This window comes from Carcharodon carcharias, chromosome 13, assembly GCF_017639515.1.
Source record: "Carcharodon carcharias isolate sCarCar2 chromosome 13, sCarCar2.pri, whole genome shotgun sequence".
NCBI lineage: Eukaryota > Metazoa > Chordata > Chondrichthyes > Lamniformes > Lamnidae > Carcharodon > Carcharodon carcharias.
This window is the reverse complement of record NC_054479.1, coordinates 85372723-85392249: the sequence shown is the minus strand read 5'-3', so window position 1 is coordinate 85392249 and position 19527 is coordinate 85372723. Positions and strand designations below refer to the sequence as shown.

The following is a 19527-nucleotide window of genomic DNA, read 5'->3' as shown; positions in this document are numbered from 1 at the left end:
ATTTAACTTACAATGGAGGCGATGCAAGGGTCCTGCCTGTTCTCCAGATGGTGGGCAAGATGCTTGTCACCAACTTTAAATTCTACCCAGAGCACTGGGATAAATGTGTCATATTCAGGTTGGCAAACTGTACCTACTGGACTGCCCAATCAGTGCTGGGATCTCAACTATTTACAATTAATGACTTGGATGAAGGGGAAGAGCATATTATAGCCATATTTGCTGACAATACAAAGATATGTAGGAAAGTAAGTTGTGAGAAGAACAAGAAGAATTGCAAAAGGATATGATAGGTTAGGTGAGTGGGTAAAAATTTGGCTGCTGGAATATAATGTGGGAAAATGTGAGTGTTACAATCCCTGTGGGGGAACCGTAAACCAAAATAACTGAATGATCCCCAAATTAAGAAATTACCAATAAGTTTCCACTTTTTGTAACCATTAGTTTATTTATACAAATTAGAAGCAATGCAAATTACACATGATTAACAGGGAAATGATACTTCAAATAAAAGGTAATTTTTGCTTTAAATATTCGATACAACAAAGATACATCTGACACAACCACAAACATCCACATCACTTGCTGCACAAATGTGGCACAAAAAATTTAGACTCCACAGCACAACCTTTGTAAAACATCTTTGAGATTCCATAAACAAGTGCAACACTGCAATTCGTACCGCACGTAGGGAGCTCCAGCCCTCGACCAGAGCTCTTAGTTCAAATACACCCCGGCTACTTCCTATTGGGTTACTGGGATGATGGGTGGTATTGGAAGTCAGGAAATTACCCCGGCAGTTTATTAATCTACACTGCCAAAACTAATTGGACACTTAAAATGCCCATACCTACTCGAAAATTGACTGCAATCGAAGGTCAATTCTCATTCGGAAAGTCTCCCAATCCTCTCACGAAACTCAGGGCTCCAATTACAGTGACAAACCTAAATTTATCAAATCATGCTGTCAGCAATTAGCTACTTGGCCAGGCTGAATATTTTAAAATTAATTTTTGGGATGTCAATGGCAAGATTGGCGCTCATTGCCCATCTTCAGTCGCTGAGCTTTCTTCTTGGAACACCTGCTGTCCATATTTTTGTAGCTCTTTGACCCATTTAAGGAACTTGCTAAGCCACTTTCAGAGGTAACTATACTGGCGTAGGTTTGGAGTCACATATAGGCCAGACTGGGTCAGGGTGGCAGGTTTCCTTCCTTAAAGGACATTAGTGAATCCTTTGGGTTTTCACAACCATCCTGAACTTAACCGATGATGAACTTTCAGCCACTTAAGATGAGAAAGGCCTCATTCTCAGGGCAGTCCCAAAAACTACCTTCAGTTTAAAGTTGGCCATCAGCAGTACTCGCAGCCATGGATATTAATCTACAACTGTGATAGGGGCCATTGATCTAGAAATTACAGCAAAACTATTTTTATGTTGAAGGGTGGCCTTTGGATTGCTGGGAGAAGGCTGCTGATCAGGCATGGAGCTGGGGGTGCAGGGGGTAGATTGTAGGGGGGTGGGGCAGAGATGGCATGCGGGCATGGATTTTATCAGTGAATGGCAGCAACACAAATCAATTCAAAGAAATGGAAATAAAAATCAAGGCCGTTTCTATAATGGGCAGTTGATGTAAGATGCCAGATTTACACTGGGACAGCGAGTTGAAAATCTGTCTCAGGTAGAAATTGGTCAGTGCTGTGCCCAGATTTTGGGTGTAAAATGAGTGTAACATTGGTCAATCTGCTCACACTTTTGGCCCATTGACAGAACCAGCTTTCAGGGTGTGCTGGGCGGCCAGAAATTGGCAGTCAGACCTGTTGCTTTGTTGATTCTGGGCCTACCTCTGGGATATTTGTTATCGATGAGCCTGCTGGGATAGGGCTGTTGGATATATTTTATATTACCTCAGAGCACAGCAGAGATCATGCTAGCTGGATGGTATGTAGAATTCCACTGCACCTCTCATCACTTCAGAAGCTGACAATATCAGCCAAGCACATTTCATATTAGGCCAAGATATTAAATAAGTTCACCACTGAATCAAATAATTTCCCACAGCAATTTGGTGAGACTGGGAATTGTCCAGTACACTAGATTGGACTGACTGGATTGCTCTATGGAGAGCTGGCATGTACTTGATGGGCTGAGTGGCTTCCCTCTGTGTTATCAAGAGTCCATGACTAAGGGCAGAATCGTCCCTGATTTGCACTAAAGGCCGTATTGGCAGATTTTTGCGCCATATTATCCCAAATCGGCCACATTAATGATGCATTCCAGGGATACATGCTGTTTCGATGGTGACTGGGCTCCAATTTGCCTGCCACACCGTCACCTCGCTGCTTCATCATGCCAGGCACCACATTTAAAGTACAGCCACGCTCAGTGCTTCCAGCCCAGGACTGCAGCAAAGAAGACATGGCCCAGAAAGGCAAGAAGACTGCAGCCCTTGCTCACCTTCAGAACGCAGTGGAGGCCGCTGTGATGTCCTCTTCCCCCGCTCTGGCCGCAGGAGGGGCAGCTACATTACCACTCAGGCTTGGTAGGCGATGACAGTGGTGGTCAGTGCTAATGCTGCACAGAAGAAGTTGGTCATCCAATGCAGATAGAGGATGAATGATCTCATCCATGCAGCCAGGGTAAGGCAAGCATCTCATCAGTCTAAACTCACACACTCAAGCCCATCACATGTTCACTGGCATCTCACTCACTGCCAGCTTAATGGACATCACCACTCATTCTCTCTCATACACACCCTCACAACTGCATCTGACCTCATCTCCTCTGGAGGCTGCCTCCTCAGCCCTCACCATCTTGAGGCCACTTGAACAGATCAACACGTGCCCCCCACACACACCCTGGGATACCCTCCTTCCCCAGTATAGCCCTTGTCCTGCAGACCATTCCGTTGCCTGAGGCCACTTCTCCCCCTTCCCCAAGTAAGACCTTGCCCTGCCATTCACATATGGCTGATCTGGTAGGTAGAGACTTACCCATGAGCCCCCTAAAAGTGATGTGGTGCTGTCTGTGAAGCCTGGCGCTGATGACTGCGAGTGCTGAGCGAAGCAAGGTAGGCAAACAAACCTCAAAGTCCCGAGTGAAGTGCAGCCCACCAAGTGCATGCTTTATGTAAACTGTTGTGAAACATGTCGGCGTGTTTTCCCACCGATGTGGGCGGACAATCCAGCAAGGGAGGGGAGGAGTCCAGCGGGCAGGCCTAATAATGAGATGCTGATGTATTACAATGAGATTCCCGATGTCCGATGGAGGGAACGCGGCCCATCATCAGCAGGCGGAGCAGATGATTGTGAACTGGTTTTATGACGTTGTGTAACAGATGTTTGTCCTTCTCATCGTATTATCCACTTGTGCTACCGAACACGCCCGACACCAGCGGGCATGGAAAATCACGGCCTCGGAGTCTAGGTCAAGAACAGCACTCAGGCAAGGCCCCTTGGAATTCTTTTCACAGAATTTGGCAACCTTCCTCCTCAGCAAAAATTAGAAAACAGTCATCCCACAGATGACATTATTACAAACCCGTGAAGCAGAATTCCTTCTTGAGCACAAAGCTAAGAGGAACCATCTACTGAAACAGGAAATTTGTTGGTTAAAATTTGTAATATCTGTGAGGTGCAGATATTTGTTTTGAAGTTCATGCCTGTCAGTTAGATAAGGAGAATAACAACTGATAATCTTTACAACTTTTAGGTATGAACGCAAGAGGATGATTCCATTGGGGGTGATTGAGTGTCACAAATATACAACAACTGGGTCTGGGCAATTTGACAATTCCTTGTATTCATTTATGGGATTTGGACGTTACATCCAAGACTGACATTTCTTGTTCATCTCTAGTTGTCCAGAGAAGACAGTGGGGGACCTTCTTGAACGGCTGCAGTTTGTGTGGTGAGGCATTTGCCACAATGGGTACGAAGTTCCGAGATTCTGATTGAAGGAAAGGTGACTAATGTCCATGTTAGAATGGGTTATGAATTGGAGGGGAACCTGGAGGTGATGGTGTTTCCATGCAGCAGTTGCCCTTGTCCTTCTAGCTGGTGGAGTTTGCAACCTGCAATAATTGTTTAAATGCACTCAGTTCACAATTGATGGCTTTTCGTTAATCGCATTATAGAAATTGTTCCTGTGATATTATCTCTTAACAACTTTGCAATCCAGATGTTAGCCTGTCAAAGTACTTTTCCCCTTCGAAAAAGAATGGTGAGAGTAAGCCAGACATCTGACCCTAACCAAAAATGTTAACTTTTAATGAATGGGTAACTTCCATTTAGAGTCTAACACAGACCAGGGAATTCAATTTTTTGTCAAATTCATTTCATTGCTGGATGCCCTTGACCTCCCTCAGAAAGAAAGAACCTGAATTTCTGTAGCACCTTTCACAACCTGAGAACATCCCAAAGCACTTCACAGACAACAAAGTACTTTTTGAACTTTAGTCACTGTTGTAATGTAGGAAGTACAGCAGCCAATCTGCATGCAGCAAACACCCAGAAACAGAAATGTGATGATGATCAGATAGTCTGAGTGACATTAGTTGAGGGATAAATATTTGCCAGGGCACAAGGTGGAACAGCCTGCTTTTCTTATATACAGCCCCATGGTTAATTTCAGAGTTATTTTGAGACTTACTTTTAGCATTTTTGCATGTTTCAGGAAAATGTTGAGATCCTTGGCTGAAGATGGGTTTAATTTTACTCCATCAATCTGAGGGCAGAACTGAAATAAAGAGAGATCTTATTGATTTTTATGTCTGTTTTCTTTTTTTAAAACAATGACATCAAATTCAGTAATGCCTGGTTACCTGTTTAGTTATGTTTCCATTGCAAGATAAGGCGGGAGTACATCGATGTTCTACCGCACACCAGTGACACCCAGATTTGATACATTCAGAACATCTGGTTCAAGAAGGGAGAAAATGGTCCTTTGTTAATAGCTGAAAATCGCAGTTTTACACGGAAATAGATAGTTTACAACTCAGAAACATTCCAATCGGCCCAACCAGTCCATCAACCAACTACTATTTGCTCATGGAATTGCAGAAGATGCCAGGCAATGTCCCACATCCAGAGACCAAGAGGTATCAGAAAGAATAGACAATCTCAACACCAATGGTAGATTGGTAGAGGCGTTGCCATGGAGAATGCACAGAGTCCACCTGCCAACCAATCAGCGCTCTCTTCTCATACAGTATAAATATGCTGTTTCCCCTCACATTGGTATTTTCTTGTGAATTGTCCTGATGAGTGCAAAAGGAAATGCTTTGACAAAAAAAGTCTCCTTTTTCAGCAACACTCAACTTCTATACGGCCAAACAATTATTTGTACGCTACGTTACTTGGTAGGCCTGATTGTGAATGACATTATTGCAAGACAGGGAATCAATGAATCAGTTGCTAAATCTGAAGAAGTACTAAAATTATTTAACATTTATTTCAATCTAAGAAGCAATAAAATACTCCAAAGAGCTAAATTTAACAAGTGTGGCCAGCAGCCAGGAAAACCTGTCCATTCATTCATCAATGATCCATACAGGATGGCAGAAGGTGGTGAATATGGAGACTTAAAATCTGAACTCATCAGAGACAGAATAGTGGTAGAAATAGCAAACAACACACAGTCTGATCTCATGCAAGCATAGGAAACTCTAACGCTGGGAAAGGCAATCCAGATCATTAGGCAGTCCGAACTCTACGAGCAACACAGAACCATTTTAAGGTGGAAAATAAACTGTGGTACAGAGGCCAACCCAGAGTTTAGCTGGTTAAGCAACAAGGACACAGGGACACTCCAAACCAGGGAAAGCAAGAAGTGAACCGGCTAGCAGAGCGACTATGCCAACACTGTGAAGCAAAGCACCCCCACAGGCGAGATCAATGTTCTGCAATTTCAGCTCAATGCTTTAGGTGCAACAGGATTGGACAATATGGAAACTGCAAGAACAAAAACTCTGAAACGCACAGGAGTCTCAAAGATTATCTAGGTGTTCGAGACTGCAAGCCTAGAAGATACACAACCATGTTTCTTGGGTGCGGTCAAAGATCTTGGCTGGGATTTTCCGGCCTAGCCCGCTGTCAGGATCTTCCAGTCCCAACAAAAGTCAATGGACATTTTTGGCTGACCGGTCGAATCCCCTCAGCGAGTCCTGCCATGGTGGGTTCCAAACATTCTGGCCCTTGATTTCTCATTTTGGAATACGGACATTTCCGTCAAGGCCATTTAACAAATTTTAAGTTTGACACAGGAGCCAGCGTAACAGTCTTGTCAGACAAAGAACCAATTAATAAAAGACCCCTGGCTTTAAACAACAGGCACACCATTCCATGGGCCCAGATGAGTCCGACTTCCTGCCATGGGCATGGGAACCACTAAGGTATGGCGGCAAACAAATCTTTGAGCTGATGTATGTCATCTGTAACCAACCTTTCCATCTCTCTCAAGCAGAGATGCCTGTATAGCCCTGGATCTCCTCAAAATGGCAGAAGATGTTAAGGTAACCACTGTGGTTAATCATGCAGAACTGCAAATTCCCGAGCTGTCAAACAAAAGAGAGTATCCTGAATGGGACTTCAGCTCGGAACTGTCTTCTCTCTTTGGTTTGTCCATTCTCATTACAGGTGCCAGAAAACGTTCAATGGTCAGACCAGCCATCCGCCCAGGAGGTAACAACAATGCCTCCAGTGGAGGATGTAAAAGAGGTCAACCAGCAGTCCGATGAGCCTCAACCTCCGGCTCCAAAGACAGTACAGCAGGTCAACCCTGCAACTCCCAGTCAGCATAAAAAGCCACAAAAGATGCTGGAATCTGGTATCAGCCGTCCAATGCCGACAGCGCAATGCAGAGGGAGATAAGCGCACCACTAAACCTCAGTCTAGTCACAGGGCTCATCCCCTGCCACAAAGAACATTACTATGGCCCACACAATGACAGAAGAAGCGAAAGAAACGACAAAGAGATGAATACAATGTTTGTGGCCCTGCAACAACCGAATTAGGGCAGTGAGCACCAACTGGAACAAAAGCTGAAATGACCAAATATAAATCAACATGAAAGAATAGGAGAAAAGGATGAAGACACAGAAGATGCCAGAACAAGCTCCAAACCTACAGGAAGAACCCACAGTGACTGAACCTACCACTCCTCCAACAATAGTTTGAACGAGACATGGAAGGGTTATAAGGCCTCCAGATTGCCTGAACCTTTGAATTGAAGGACTTTCACAGTGGGGGGAGATGTGGTTGTGATAACGCAGTAATGACAATGTAAGTGTATGACAGTAATAACAATGTAAGACATAAGATAAACTGTAATCACTTAAAATACATTGGATAAAGACTGGGGGAGGAATAGTATAAGGATCTGGCACCTATACAGTACTGCCCCCTCAGTGATGTAAAAGAGCACATGAACTGCATCCAGGGTCAGTCTAGTGTTGGAGAGAGCTGTGTGTACTAGCAAGTATGGAGACAGCTCCAATCTTGTACCCTTTATTGTATATTTGTAAATAGTTCTAAGGTTGGAATTTTCCGGCACCCCTTTGGAGGGGCCAGTGAGCCATTGAAATCTACATTCACACTGGCAGGACCGGAAAATCCTGTTGGTGTCAGGTACTGGAAAATTCCACCCTAAGATTGAATAAAGGCTTACAGTTAACCTACGCGTGACTACAAAGACTTCTTTAGACCTACAGAACTGTAATCAAAACCCTGCAACAAAATCTTTCTCATTTTAATTTTCTAGACAGCCATTTCTCCTCCTAAACTAAACCAAAGGTTCTATTTTATGTAAATGAGATGCCAAACTTACGGAGCATTATTAAATCGAGCCGTTGCGATCTTGTAACAGTTATGGACTGTGAACCGGGTGGTGAAATTCAAGGATCTAAATTCAACAGATGCATTTATGGTGACTGGGTCTACAAGAAACAGGCAAGAAACATGTGTTAAAGTCATCTCACATTGCAGAGTTCTAAGGGCTGATTTTAACTCAGGATAAATAATTTGTGAGATTGGGGGAAAACCCTTGGAGAGACGAACGTCTCAGGCCCAGGCCAATTTAACACCCAGACCTCATTCACACTTCTCTGCTCAAAACCGGTGGGGATAACGCAAGAACTGGAAATCAATGGAGAGAAGGGAACAATCCCCCACAAGGTGACTGAGGGGGAGGGAGTGGAGGGGTCCTGATCAATCATGGGCCAAGGAGATGAGAGGGAAATCCTGTGGGTGGGGGAAAGAGGCCCCAAGGTATCCTTGCTGGGTCAGGAGGGGAATTCCTGCTCCCATGGACCACAGAAACCTGGTCCTCTCTGGCCTCCATGCTGACTGCCACCATATTGTGCTGGAGGATTCAAGGTTACTTGGGCCTCCCAATCCCAGGAGTTAAAATGGTGGCGAGGTGCCAATGACATCACTGGGCTTCGACCATCTTATTTTAATTAGTTGCCCGCCTGTCTGGGATGGGCAGCCCCTGTGCTGTTGGGATCCTAGTGAAATCCTATTAGAAGGGGCAGGAAAATGTTCTGGATGTGGTGCAAACTGCCCACTCTACCACCATTTTAACGGGGTAAACACCCCAGTTGTGCTGAATGAGATGGATTAAAATCAGGGCTTCACTTACACTGGAGAACGGGATTATCTGAGGGTTTGAAGATTTCATTGGCTGGAAATCGAATTATTAAACAATGATATCAACAGATCAAATACAAAGCTTTGACACTGGAAAAAAGTGAGGCCCTTTCTGTATCTAGAGTTGCTGCATGTTAAATCTGAATGGTGTCTGGTTTGTGAGGATTATCAGCACTTTCACCAGTTGAAGGATTTCCCCGAACCCAAGCAATCCAGCTGAAGTTGAATGTCTCGCTGTGTGACGATCTGGTACCTGGTTGATTTTCAAGCTGAGTGTAGGTATTGTTGGACACTCTACAGGAACACTGGGTTGTGTATTTGGCAGTGCAAATTACTTCGTTGTTTCTGGCGTTCCTCAGTGTACAAGTTGCATTTTCATTCATGAAATTGCTGAATTTCTCTCTTAATTTTACTGTAAAGAGCTAGAAGGAGATATTTGACATGAAAATACAGCCACAGAATAAATCCACAGGATTAGGACATTGTAATAACATCAACTTGCGTTTCTATAACATCATTACATAGAATTAAATAGAAATTACAGCACAGAAACAGCCCATTTGTCCCAAATATTCTATGACGTGTTTACATTTCATGCTAAACTCCTGCAACCCTTCTTCATCTATCCCCATCAACATACCTTTCTATTATCTATTTTCCTTCATGTGTTTATCTAGCTTCCTCTTAAATGCATCTGTGTCACTTGCCTCAGCTACTCCATGGCTAGAGAATTGTATTTGCCCCCCACCCCCGGAGACTGGTTGGCAGGTGTAGGGCGGGTAGAAAATTGTATGCTCTGCCTGTCACCTACACATCACCCGCCAGAATTTCACCCATGATGGGGAGGGTGTCAGGCGGTTGCCCGTGGCCAACTGACGGCTACAGAAGGGTTTCCTCACACTGCGGCTGGGATTTTATCTACAGCAGATGCAAGGGCCAAGTGTCCAGGCTGCCATGTAAAACCCCATGGCCTTGTTGTTGGCTAAGGGCAGTGTCTCCTATGTAGATACTGTTTGTCCAATAAAGGCCCCCCAAAGCACCCAACAAAGTCCTATCCCACCTCCATCTTTCCCCTTTGCTCTGATGCCCCTGGCCCCCACCCCAATTGCCAGGGCCTGCCTTGAAGTCCAGGCCCATGGCATTTCTTCACATGGGCTGCATGTAGTCCCAACAGTGGCCACCTGTCCTAGTGGCATTGCTGGGACTGGAGAGCCGCCGGCCATTTGATTGTCTGGTAGCTCTCGGAGATGGGGCTTCTCCCAGATGGAGATGCAAGTCTCGTCCTGTCACAATTAATGACCCAACTTGCTATGGGCCTTCCCAGCCAATCAGAGACGGGCTTATTCCTGACCTTTCACCCTGGGGGAAGGGCATCAGCTCCTTTGTAAACTTCTGGGCCATGTGCGGTCACAGTTGACCAGGTCTCACGTGATAAGCCTTTCTTTGCTGCCAAGGTAATAGTCTCTCTATAGAGTCTTGAGAGTAGTGGAGGCAAGCAGAATAGTGTCAGAGACAGGGTTCTTGCACACGACTCTCATCACTTGGTCAAAGAGCAATGTCTCCATGTATGAATGGGAAGAACACCCAGTCTGATCCTCCAGGATGTTCTTCATCTGGAAGAGGTGGGGTGGGGATGCCATGTCTAGACAGAGGCCAGGTGAAGGATTTAGCACTGGTCTGCAGGCTTTGAGATGGTGGGAAATCTGTAAAGATCACGTTCACTGAATTTATCACTTCAATTTATTCACAGATCCACTGTGGTGTCAATGATGCAGCCTGCAGGAAAACCTGCCTTGGTAATGGCTTTCATCCAGATGAGGAGAAAGAGTGCCCATTGCAGATTGGCACAGGGAGGAGCAAGGGCCTGAGCAGCAAGAGGCATTGGGGCCACTATAAGGTCAAGATGCGGGTGAACAGGGTCCACTGCAACAACAAGCATTGGCCCGGCCATGGGTGTATCACAGGTGGAGTTCTTACCTAGAAATGAGCAAAAGGCAATGCCGGAGGTGCCTTTATATGACCTGGAATGTGTTTGCTCACATCTGCCAGCTTCTCTAGTCCTAGCTGTGGCCACAGGGACTCTGGAAGAGTAACGTGGAACTCCTGGCCACCACTGAGTGAATGTCTGTCTGGGTGCCATTTAAATATGTTGCCAGGATCTTTGACCCCATTAGGTAATGGCAGGATAGGCCACTTCCTGCCCACCCTGCCATAAAATTCACCAGGCTCCTCGCGGATGCATAATTAATGAGCCGAACGGCAGAAAATTGCGCGTGTTCAGTTCTCCCACTGCCCAGTGGGAATCTCGCCAACTTTCCCGCCTGCCATGGGACTTGGACTCCAGAATGGAAGGTTCCACCCATAGTCTTCTCTAATTCACCCTGCTGAACGCCTCATAATTTTACACACCTCTATGAGGCCACCTCTCAGTCATTACTTTTCCAGAGAAAAAAGTAATTAGAAAAGCAAAGAAAGGGTATAAAAAATATTTGTAAATAAAATCAAGGAAAACCCCAAAATGTTTTACAAATACATAAAGAGCAAGAGGATAACTAAGCAAAAGATAGGCACAATTAGAGATCAAAAAGGGAACCTGTGTGTGGAGGCAGAGGACATCAGCATGAATACTTTGCTTGTGTCTTCATAAAAGAAACAAACAATGCAGATGTTGCAGTTAAGGAGGTGGAGAGTGAAGTACTGGATAAGATAAACATGGTGAGGGAGGAAATATTCAGGGGTTTAGCATCTTGGAAAGTGGATAAATCATCAGGTCTGCATGAAATGTAACCCAGGCTGCTAGGAGAAGTAAAGAAGGAAATAGCGGAGACTCTGACCATCAGTTTTCATCTTGTCTGGCTACAGGCAGATTGAGAATTGCGAAGGTTGTACTGATGTTTAAAAAGGGAGAAAGGGATAGACCAAGTGATTATGGGTTGTTAAGTTAGCTTAACCTCGGTGATAAGCAAATTATTGGCAACAAACTCTGTGGACAGTATAAATCATCATTTACTCACGGATCAGCATGGATCTGTTAAAGAAAGGTCATGTCTGACTAACTTGTTTGAACTTTTTGAGGCAGTATCAAAGTGACTTGAGAAGGGTTGTGCATTTGATGTAGTCTACATGAATTTTAGTAAGACTTTTGACAAGATCCCACATGTCAGACTGGCCAAAAAAGTAAAACCTCATGGGATCCAAGGGAAAATGGCAAGTTGGATCTAGTTAGGTCACAGTTAAGAGTCCTGTGTACAGTTTTGGTCACATTGCAGGAAGGATGTGATCACACTAGAGAGGGTACAGGGGAGAGTTACAAGGAGGTTGCTGGGAATGGAGAATTTTAGCTATGAGGATAGCCTGGATAGGTTTGCTCCTTTGGAACAGAGGATGCTGAGGGGAGATTTAATTGAGGCGTAGAGAATTATGAGGGGCCTGGATAGAATGGGTAGATAGGGCCTATTTCCATGAGCAGAGAGGTCAACAGTGTGTAGGCATAAATTTAAAGTAATTGCCAGGAAGATTAGAGGGGAGTTGAGGACAGTGGTTTTCACCCAGAGGGTAGTGAGAATCTGAAACCTACCTGAAAAGGGTATTATGGACAGAAACCCTCACCACATTTAGAAAATACCTGGACATGCACTTGAAGTGCCATAACTACAGACTAAGACTATAGACTACAGAACAAGGGCTGCAAAGTGGGATTAGGCTGGATAGGTCTTTCTTTTTGGTCAGTACAGTCATGATGGGCCGTATGGCCTCCTTCTTGCTGTGAATTTTTTATGTAACTATGTAAAAGCCTGTTCAATCTTTCCTGATGGGTAAAATCTCTCAGTTTTGGTATGACCTTTGGAAATCCTCTTTGTACCTTCTTCAGTGCCTCAATATCCTTTACATAACATGGAGACTAGAACTGGATGCAGTGTAACATATGAAAGTTTGATACAAGTTTAAAATAGTCTAATTTCCCAAGGTGTAATTTCCAAATTTAAAGACATTTTGGTCCATTACCTTTGTGTTCTTGAAGGAATGATCTATCGCCGAAGGTTTTAAGGTCATGTTTGGGCAGCTGTTGCTTCCTCCTTTGGTGGTAATGCAGTAAGATGGATTGCTTGAGTTTTCATATTCATGAACAAAGGAACACCTTTAAAAGATGGGTTTTACACAAAGTACTGGGTGGGAGTTATATAATGATATCGTTCATAGCTTAAAGACTAATGTCCAAAATATCGACTATTGGATAAATTTAATGATTTTTTTTTAATTCATTCATGGGATGTGGGTGTCGCTGGCTGGGCCAGCATTTATTGCCCATCCCTAGTTGCTCTTACGAAGGTGGTGGGGAGCTGCCTTCTTGAACTGCTGTAGTCCATGTGGTGTAGGTACACCCACAGTACTGTTAGGGAGGGAGTTCTATAATTTTGACTCAGTGACAGTGAAGGAACGGTGACATATTTCTAAGTCAGGGTGATGGGTGGAGGGGAACTTCCAGGTGGTGGTGTTCCCATCCATCTGCTGCCTTTGTCTAGATGGTAGTGATTGTGGGTTTGGAAGGTGCTGTCGAAAGAGGCTTGGTGAGTTCCTGCAGTGCATCTTGTAGATGGTACACACTGCTACTACTGTGCATTGATGTTGGGGGGAATGAATGTTGGTGGACGGGGTGCCAATCAAGTGGGCTGCTTTGTCCTGGAAGGTGTCAAGCTTCTTGAGTGTTGTGGGAGCTGCACTCATCCAGGCAAGTGGGGAGTATTCCATCACACTCCTGACTGGTGCCTTGTAGATGGTGGACAGGCTTTGGGGAGTCAGGAGGTGAGTTACTTGTCACAGGATTTCTAGCCTCTGACCTGCTTTTGTAGCCACAGTATTTATATGGCTAGTCCAGTTCAGATTCTGGTCAGTGGTAACCCCCAGGATGTTGATGGCGGGGGATTCAGTGATGGTAATGCCATTGAATGTCAAGGGGGTGATGGTTAGATTATCTCTTGTTGGGGATGGTCATTGCCTGGCACTTGTGTGGCGTGAATGTTTCTTGCCACTTGTCATCCCAAGTCCCGATATTGTCCAGGTCTTGCTGTATTTGGACATGGACTGCTTCAGTATCTCAGGAGTCACGAATGGTGCTAAACATTATGCAATCATCAGTGAACATCCCTCCTTCTAACTTTATGATGGAAGGAAGGTCATTGATGAAGCAGCTGAAGATGGTTGGGCCGAGGACACTACCCTGAGGAACCCCTGCAATGATGTCCTGGAGCTGAGATGACTGACCTTCAACAACCACAACCATCTTCCTGTGTGCTAGGTATGACTCCAACTAGTGGAGAGTTTTCCGCCGGATTCCCATTGACTCCAGTTTTGCTAGGGCTCCTTGATGCCACAATCGGTCAAATGCTGCCTTGGTGTCAAGGGCAGTCACTCTCACCTCACCTCAGGAGTTCAGCTCTTTTGTCCACATCTGAACCAAGGCTGTAATGAGGTCAGGAGCTGAGTGGCCCTGGTGAACCCAAACTGAGCATCAGTGAGCAGGTTATTGCTAAGCAAGTGCACTGTTGATGGCACTGTTGATGACCCCTTCCATTACTTTACTGATGATCGAGAGTGGACTGATGGGGTGGTAATTGGCCAGGCTGGATTTGTCCTGCTTTTTGTGTACAGGACATACCTGGGCAATTTTCCACATAGCTGGGTAGATATTAGTGTTGTCGCTGTACTGGAACAGCTTGGCCAGGGGCGCGGCAAGTTAGGAGTACAAGTCTTCAGTACTATTGCTGGAATATTGTCAGTGCCCATAACCTTTGCAATATCCAGTGCCTTCAGCCATTTCTTGATATCGTGTGGAGTGAATCGAATTGGCTGATGACTGGCATCTGTGATGCAGGGGACCTCCGGAGGAGGCAGAGATGGATCATCCACTTGGCACTTCTGGCTGATTGTAGCAAATGCTTCAGCCTTATCTTTTGCACTGATGTGCTAGACTCCCCCATCATTGAGGATGGGGATATTTGTGGAGCCTCCTCCTCCAGTGAGTTGTTTAATTATCCACCACCATTGACGACTGGATGCGGTAGGACTGCAGAGCTTAGATCCGTTGGTTGTAGGATCACATAGCTCTGTCTATCACTTGCTGCTTATGTTGTATGGCATGCAAGTAGTCCTGTGTTATAGCTTCACCAGGTTGACGCCTCATTTTTAGGTATGCCTGGTGCTGCTCCTCGCATGCCCTCCTGTACTCTTCATTGAACCAGGGTTGATCTCCTGGCTTGATGGTAATGGTAGAGTGGGGGATATGCCGGGCCATGAGGTTACAGATTGTGTCCCAGTACAGTTCTGCTGCTACTGATGGCCCACAGTGCCTCATGGATGCCCAGTCTTGAGTTGATAGATCTGTTCGAAATCTATCCCATTTAGCATAGTTGTAGTGCCACACAAAGCATTGGAGGGTATCCTCAGTGTGAAGGCAGTACTCCATCTCCACAATGACTGTGCAGTGGTCACTCCTACCAATACTGTCATGGACAGATGCATCTGCAGTAGGCAGGTTGGTGAGGGTGAGGTCAAGTATGTTTTTCCCTCTTGATGGTTCTCTCATCACCTGCTGCAGACCCAGTCTAGCAGCTTTGTCATTTGGGACTTGGCCAGCTTGGTCAGTAGTGGTGCTACCGAGTCACTCTTGATGGACATTGAGGTCCCCCCACCCAGAATACATTCTGCGTCCTTGCCACCCTCAGTGAACACCCTCAGTGTTCAACATGGAGGAGCACTGATTCATCAGCTGAGGTGGGGGGTGGGGGGGGTGGGGAACGGTGGTATGTGGTAATCAGCAGGAGGTTTCCTTCTGCATGTTTGACCTGATGCCATGAGACTTCATGGGGCCCGGAGTCGATGTTGAGAACCCCAGGGTAACTCCGTCCCGACTGTATACCACTGTGCCACCACCTCTACTGGGTCTATCCTGCTGGTGGGACCGGACATATCCAGGGATGGTGATGGTGATGTCTGGAACTTTATCTGTAAGATAATGATTCCATGAGGATTGACTATGTCAGGCAGTTGCTTGACTAATCTATGAGACAGCTCTCCCAATTTTGGTCCGTTCAGTTTCATTCCTTTTTTATGACTTTGAAGTGGTTTGATACAACTGAATGGCTTGCTAGGCCATTTCAGAGGGCATTTAAGAGTCAACCACATTGCTGTGGGTCTGGAGTCACATGTAGGCCAGACCATGGTTTCATGGTCATTATTAGACTTTTTAATTCCAGATTTTTGTTGAATTCAAATTCCATCATCTGCCATGGTGGGATTCAAACCCAGGTCCCCAGAGCATTACCCTGGGTCTCTGGAATACTACTCTAGTGACAATACCACTCTGCCATCACCTCCACTATAATGTGTAATTTGTAGACAAGCTAATTTTAGTTTCTTGTCAGGAAGTTATTTATATTTTAACATGTAGCAAATTGTAGATGGATTTACTCCTCCCAGTATAACTTCAAGGTTATCTGAGTTAGACATCTGTCTGTCACCCAAGACAGAGGAACATAGGAACAGAAGGACCCACTTAACCCCTCAAGCCTGTTGATTATGGCTGATCTGCAACCTAACTCCAGATACCCACCTTATCCATACCCCTTCATACCCTTGGTTAGCAAAAATGTACCAATCTCAGCTTTAAAATGAATAATTGATCCAGCATCATGGAAGAATAGGTGGAAGTGAGTTCCAAACATTTACCACCCTTTGTGTGTCAGTATTTCCTAATTTCACAGCTGAAAGGTCAGGTTCTAATTTTTTGCCTATGCCTCCTTGTCCTCCAGTCCCCCAGGCTATGGAAATACTTTCTCCCAATCTACACATTCTGTTCCCCTTAGTAACTTGTAAACTTTGATCAAATCACCCCTTATCATTGTAAATTCTATGGAATCTCTCCTGATAATTCTGGTTAATCTACATGGCAATTCCTCCACACCCCAACACATCTTTCCTATGGTTGTGGTGCCCAGAACTGCTCTTTGTACCCCAGGTATGATCTAACCAGGGTTTTGTATAGTGTAAGTATGACTTCAACCCCTTTGTATTCTAGTTCTCTAGTTATAAAGGCCAGCATTCCATTATTTTATTTTGATTATTTTCTCTAAATGTTCTTGATATTTTAATGTTCTGTGTACCCAAACCCCAAGACTCTTTGGAGCTCCAATGTTTCTAAATTTTCACCAGTCAGAATGTACTCCACTCTATCATTTTAGTTCCAAAGTGGATGACCTCACGTTTGATCACATTGAAATCCATTTGACACAATTCTGCCCAATCATTTACACACTGTTGTGGGTGGGGTGGGGGTGAGACACACTGTTGGGGGTTGGGGGTGAGACACACAGTTGGGGTGGTGGGGGGAGACACACTGTTGGGGGAGCTGGGGGAGACACACTGTTGGGGGTTGGGGGTGAGACACACAGTTGGGGTGGTGGGGGGAGACACACTGTTGGGGGAGCTGGGGGAGACACACTGTTGGGGGTTGGGGGTGAGACACACAGTTGGGGTGGTGGGGGGAGACACACTGTTGGGTGGGAGAGTCGGGGAGATACACTGTTGGGGGTGGGGGGTGGGGGAGACACACTGTTGGGTGGGAGTGTGGGGGAGACACACTGTTGGGGGTGGGGGTGGGGGAGACACACTGTTGGGTGGGGCGGGGAGACACACGTTGGGGTGGGAGGTGGGAGAGACACACTGTTGGGTGTGGGGTGGAGGTGAGACACAGTTGTGGGGGTGGGGTGGAGACACACTGTTGGGGAGGTGGGGGGGAGACACACTGTTGGGAGTAGGGTGGAGGTGAGACACAGTTGGGGGGGTGGGGCGGAGATACACTGTTGGGGGTGGGGTGGGGGGGAGACACATTGTTGGGGGCGTGGGGGGTGGGGGAGACACACTGTTGGGGGTGGGGGGGTGGGGGAGACACACAGTTGGGTGGGGGGGTGGGGGAGACACACTGTTGGGTGGGGCGGGGGGTGGGGGAGATACACTGTTGGAGGCGGAGGATGGGGGAGACACACTGTTGGGGGGGTGGGGGAGACACACTGTTGGGTGGGAGAGTGGGGAGATACACTGTTGGGTGGGAGAGTAGGGGAGATACACTGTTGGGGGTGGGGGGTGGGGGAGACACACTGTTGGGTGGGAGTGTGGGGGAGACACACTGTTGGGGGTGGGGGCTGGGGAAGACACACTGTTTGGGGGGGTGGGGGTGACACAATGTTGGGTGGGGCGGGGAGACACACTGTTGGGGGGGGAGATACACTGTTGGGGGTTGGGGGTGGGGGAGACACACTGTTGGGGTGGGAGGTGGGGGAGACACACTGTTGGGGAAGGGGGTGGGGGAGAAACACTGTTGGGGGTGGGGGGAGACACACTATTGGGGAGGGGAATGCTGTAAAATCCTGGCCCAAGTTTCAGCAAAAGCTTTTTGAACAAATTATAAACCTATTTTTGAGCAAAACAAGATGCATGACTAATAAGTTAGAAGTAGTTTGTATGAACTGGAAATTCCAGTGAACACAAATCATTTGTTGTCTTGAGGAATAAGAGAAAGATTTAGGCAGGTGGCAGAAACAGTACAATCCAAAAATCAGCCTCGAGAGGATGGGCTTTCTGGGCCAAATAGATTACCTTTGTTCAAAAAAGGTTTTGTTCTTATTGTTACAAAATGGAGCAACACCAATGATGCAGGAATGCAGCAGGACATCGTAAATCAGACAGTTCTACGTTACAGAAACAAACCTTTTCTCCAGAATGTACCAACCACAGTACGGATCTTGTACAGACAAGCAATCAGTGCACGAACTGTATTGGGCACAGGCAGCCACTTTGATCCTATTCACCTACAGATATAAGAACAAGCCAACTTTAGGATACTCTTCACTCATACAAGGATTGTAGTCATTTGCATGTGTCACCTAATTCAGCCTCGCTGCATCCGAAGGAATGTCACAGCATGGACAGAAAATTGTTTGATGGGCAGGAAACCCAGGATTAGTGGGTGCTTCTTCGAGTGGAGAAGGGTTGGAAGTGGGATATCCCAGGATCAGTGCTGGATTTTAGTGTTCAGCTCGATCATTTGGGGTTAGGCATAACGAGCACAATCTCGAAAGCTGCTGCTGATACAACCAGAGGGCCTTTGGCAAACAGTGAGGTGAGCACAAAAAGACTTCAGGGAAACAGCCAGGCTCATGCAGTGGGCAAACTGATGACAAATGCAACTTCATTTGGGATGTAGATATAAGGATTGTAAAGATTCAATTAATAGAAAGACACAATTTAATTCATTCTCTGGATGTGGGCATCACTAGCAAGGGCAACATTTGTTGCCCATACCTAAATGCCTCAAGAAGGTGATGGTAAGCTGCCTTCTTGAATCCTGCAGTACATGTGGCATAGATTTACCTGCAGCGCTGTTGGGTGGGGGTGGGGGAACATAGTATTTTGTCCCAGCAACAATGATATACTTCCAGGTTTTAGCCCCCTTTCTGTACTGTCTGTGCTCAATGGTAAGAGCTCTCATTTGTAAATTCTGAAGCAACTTCTGTCAGCTAAATTCACATTAAATCAAACCTGTCAGATGTAGTGGCCACACACTGTACTTATCAAACGCATCTACAACAGAAATGTTTGCAGAAGGACTTTGTAGCTAAATTGCCAACTGCACTTCATGCCTATAATTAGAAAGCAGCAGAGAACAGCTCACAATCTATTTGTCTCATGTCAGCAAATGTACAAGTTGAAATGTTGCTTTGCTAAGGATGGTGATGTGAGCTGTTTCTATCAGCACTTGTGTGGTTTGCAGTCTTGTCTCCTAGTCTCTCAGTTTTGTACAAGATAATAGAAGGGAGCGAGATGGAGA

General features: G+C 45.8%; 1 protein-coding gene across 1 annotated transcript in view; it reads right to left on the bottom strand.

Annotated features, from left to right (window-relative positions):
- LOC121286102 (plexin-C1-like) overlaps positions 1 to 19527 on the bottom strand; it is a 103554-nt gene that overhangs the window by 50001 nt on the left and 34026 nt on the right. Inside the window, exons 4-9 of the mRNA XM_041203094.1 lie at positions 18408 to 18508; positions 12651 to 12783; positions 8899 to 9067; positions 7825 to 7933; positions 4823 to 4916; positions 4651 to 4737 (exon numbers count right to left, since the gene is read on the bottom strand). Coding sequence (XP_041059028.1) covers positions 4651 to 4737; positions 4823 to 4916; positions 7825 to 7933; positions 8899 to 9067; positions 12651 to 12783; positions 18408 to 18508 — 693 coding nt within the window. The remainder of the gene's footprint in view (positions 1 to 4650; positions 4738 to 4822; positions 4917 to 7824; positions 7934 to 8898; positions 9068 to 12650; positions 12784 to 18407; positions 18509 to 19527) is intronic.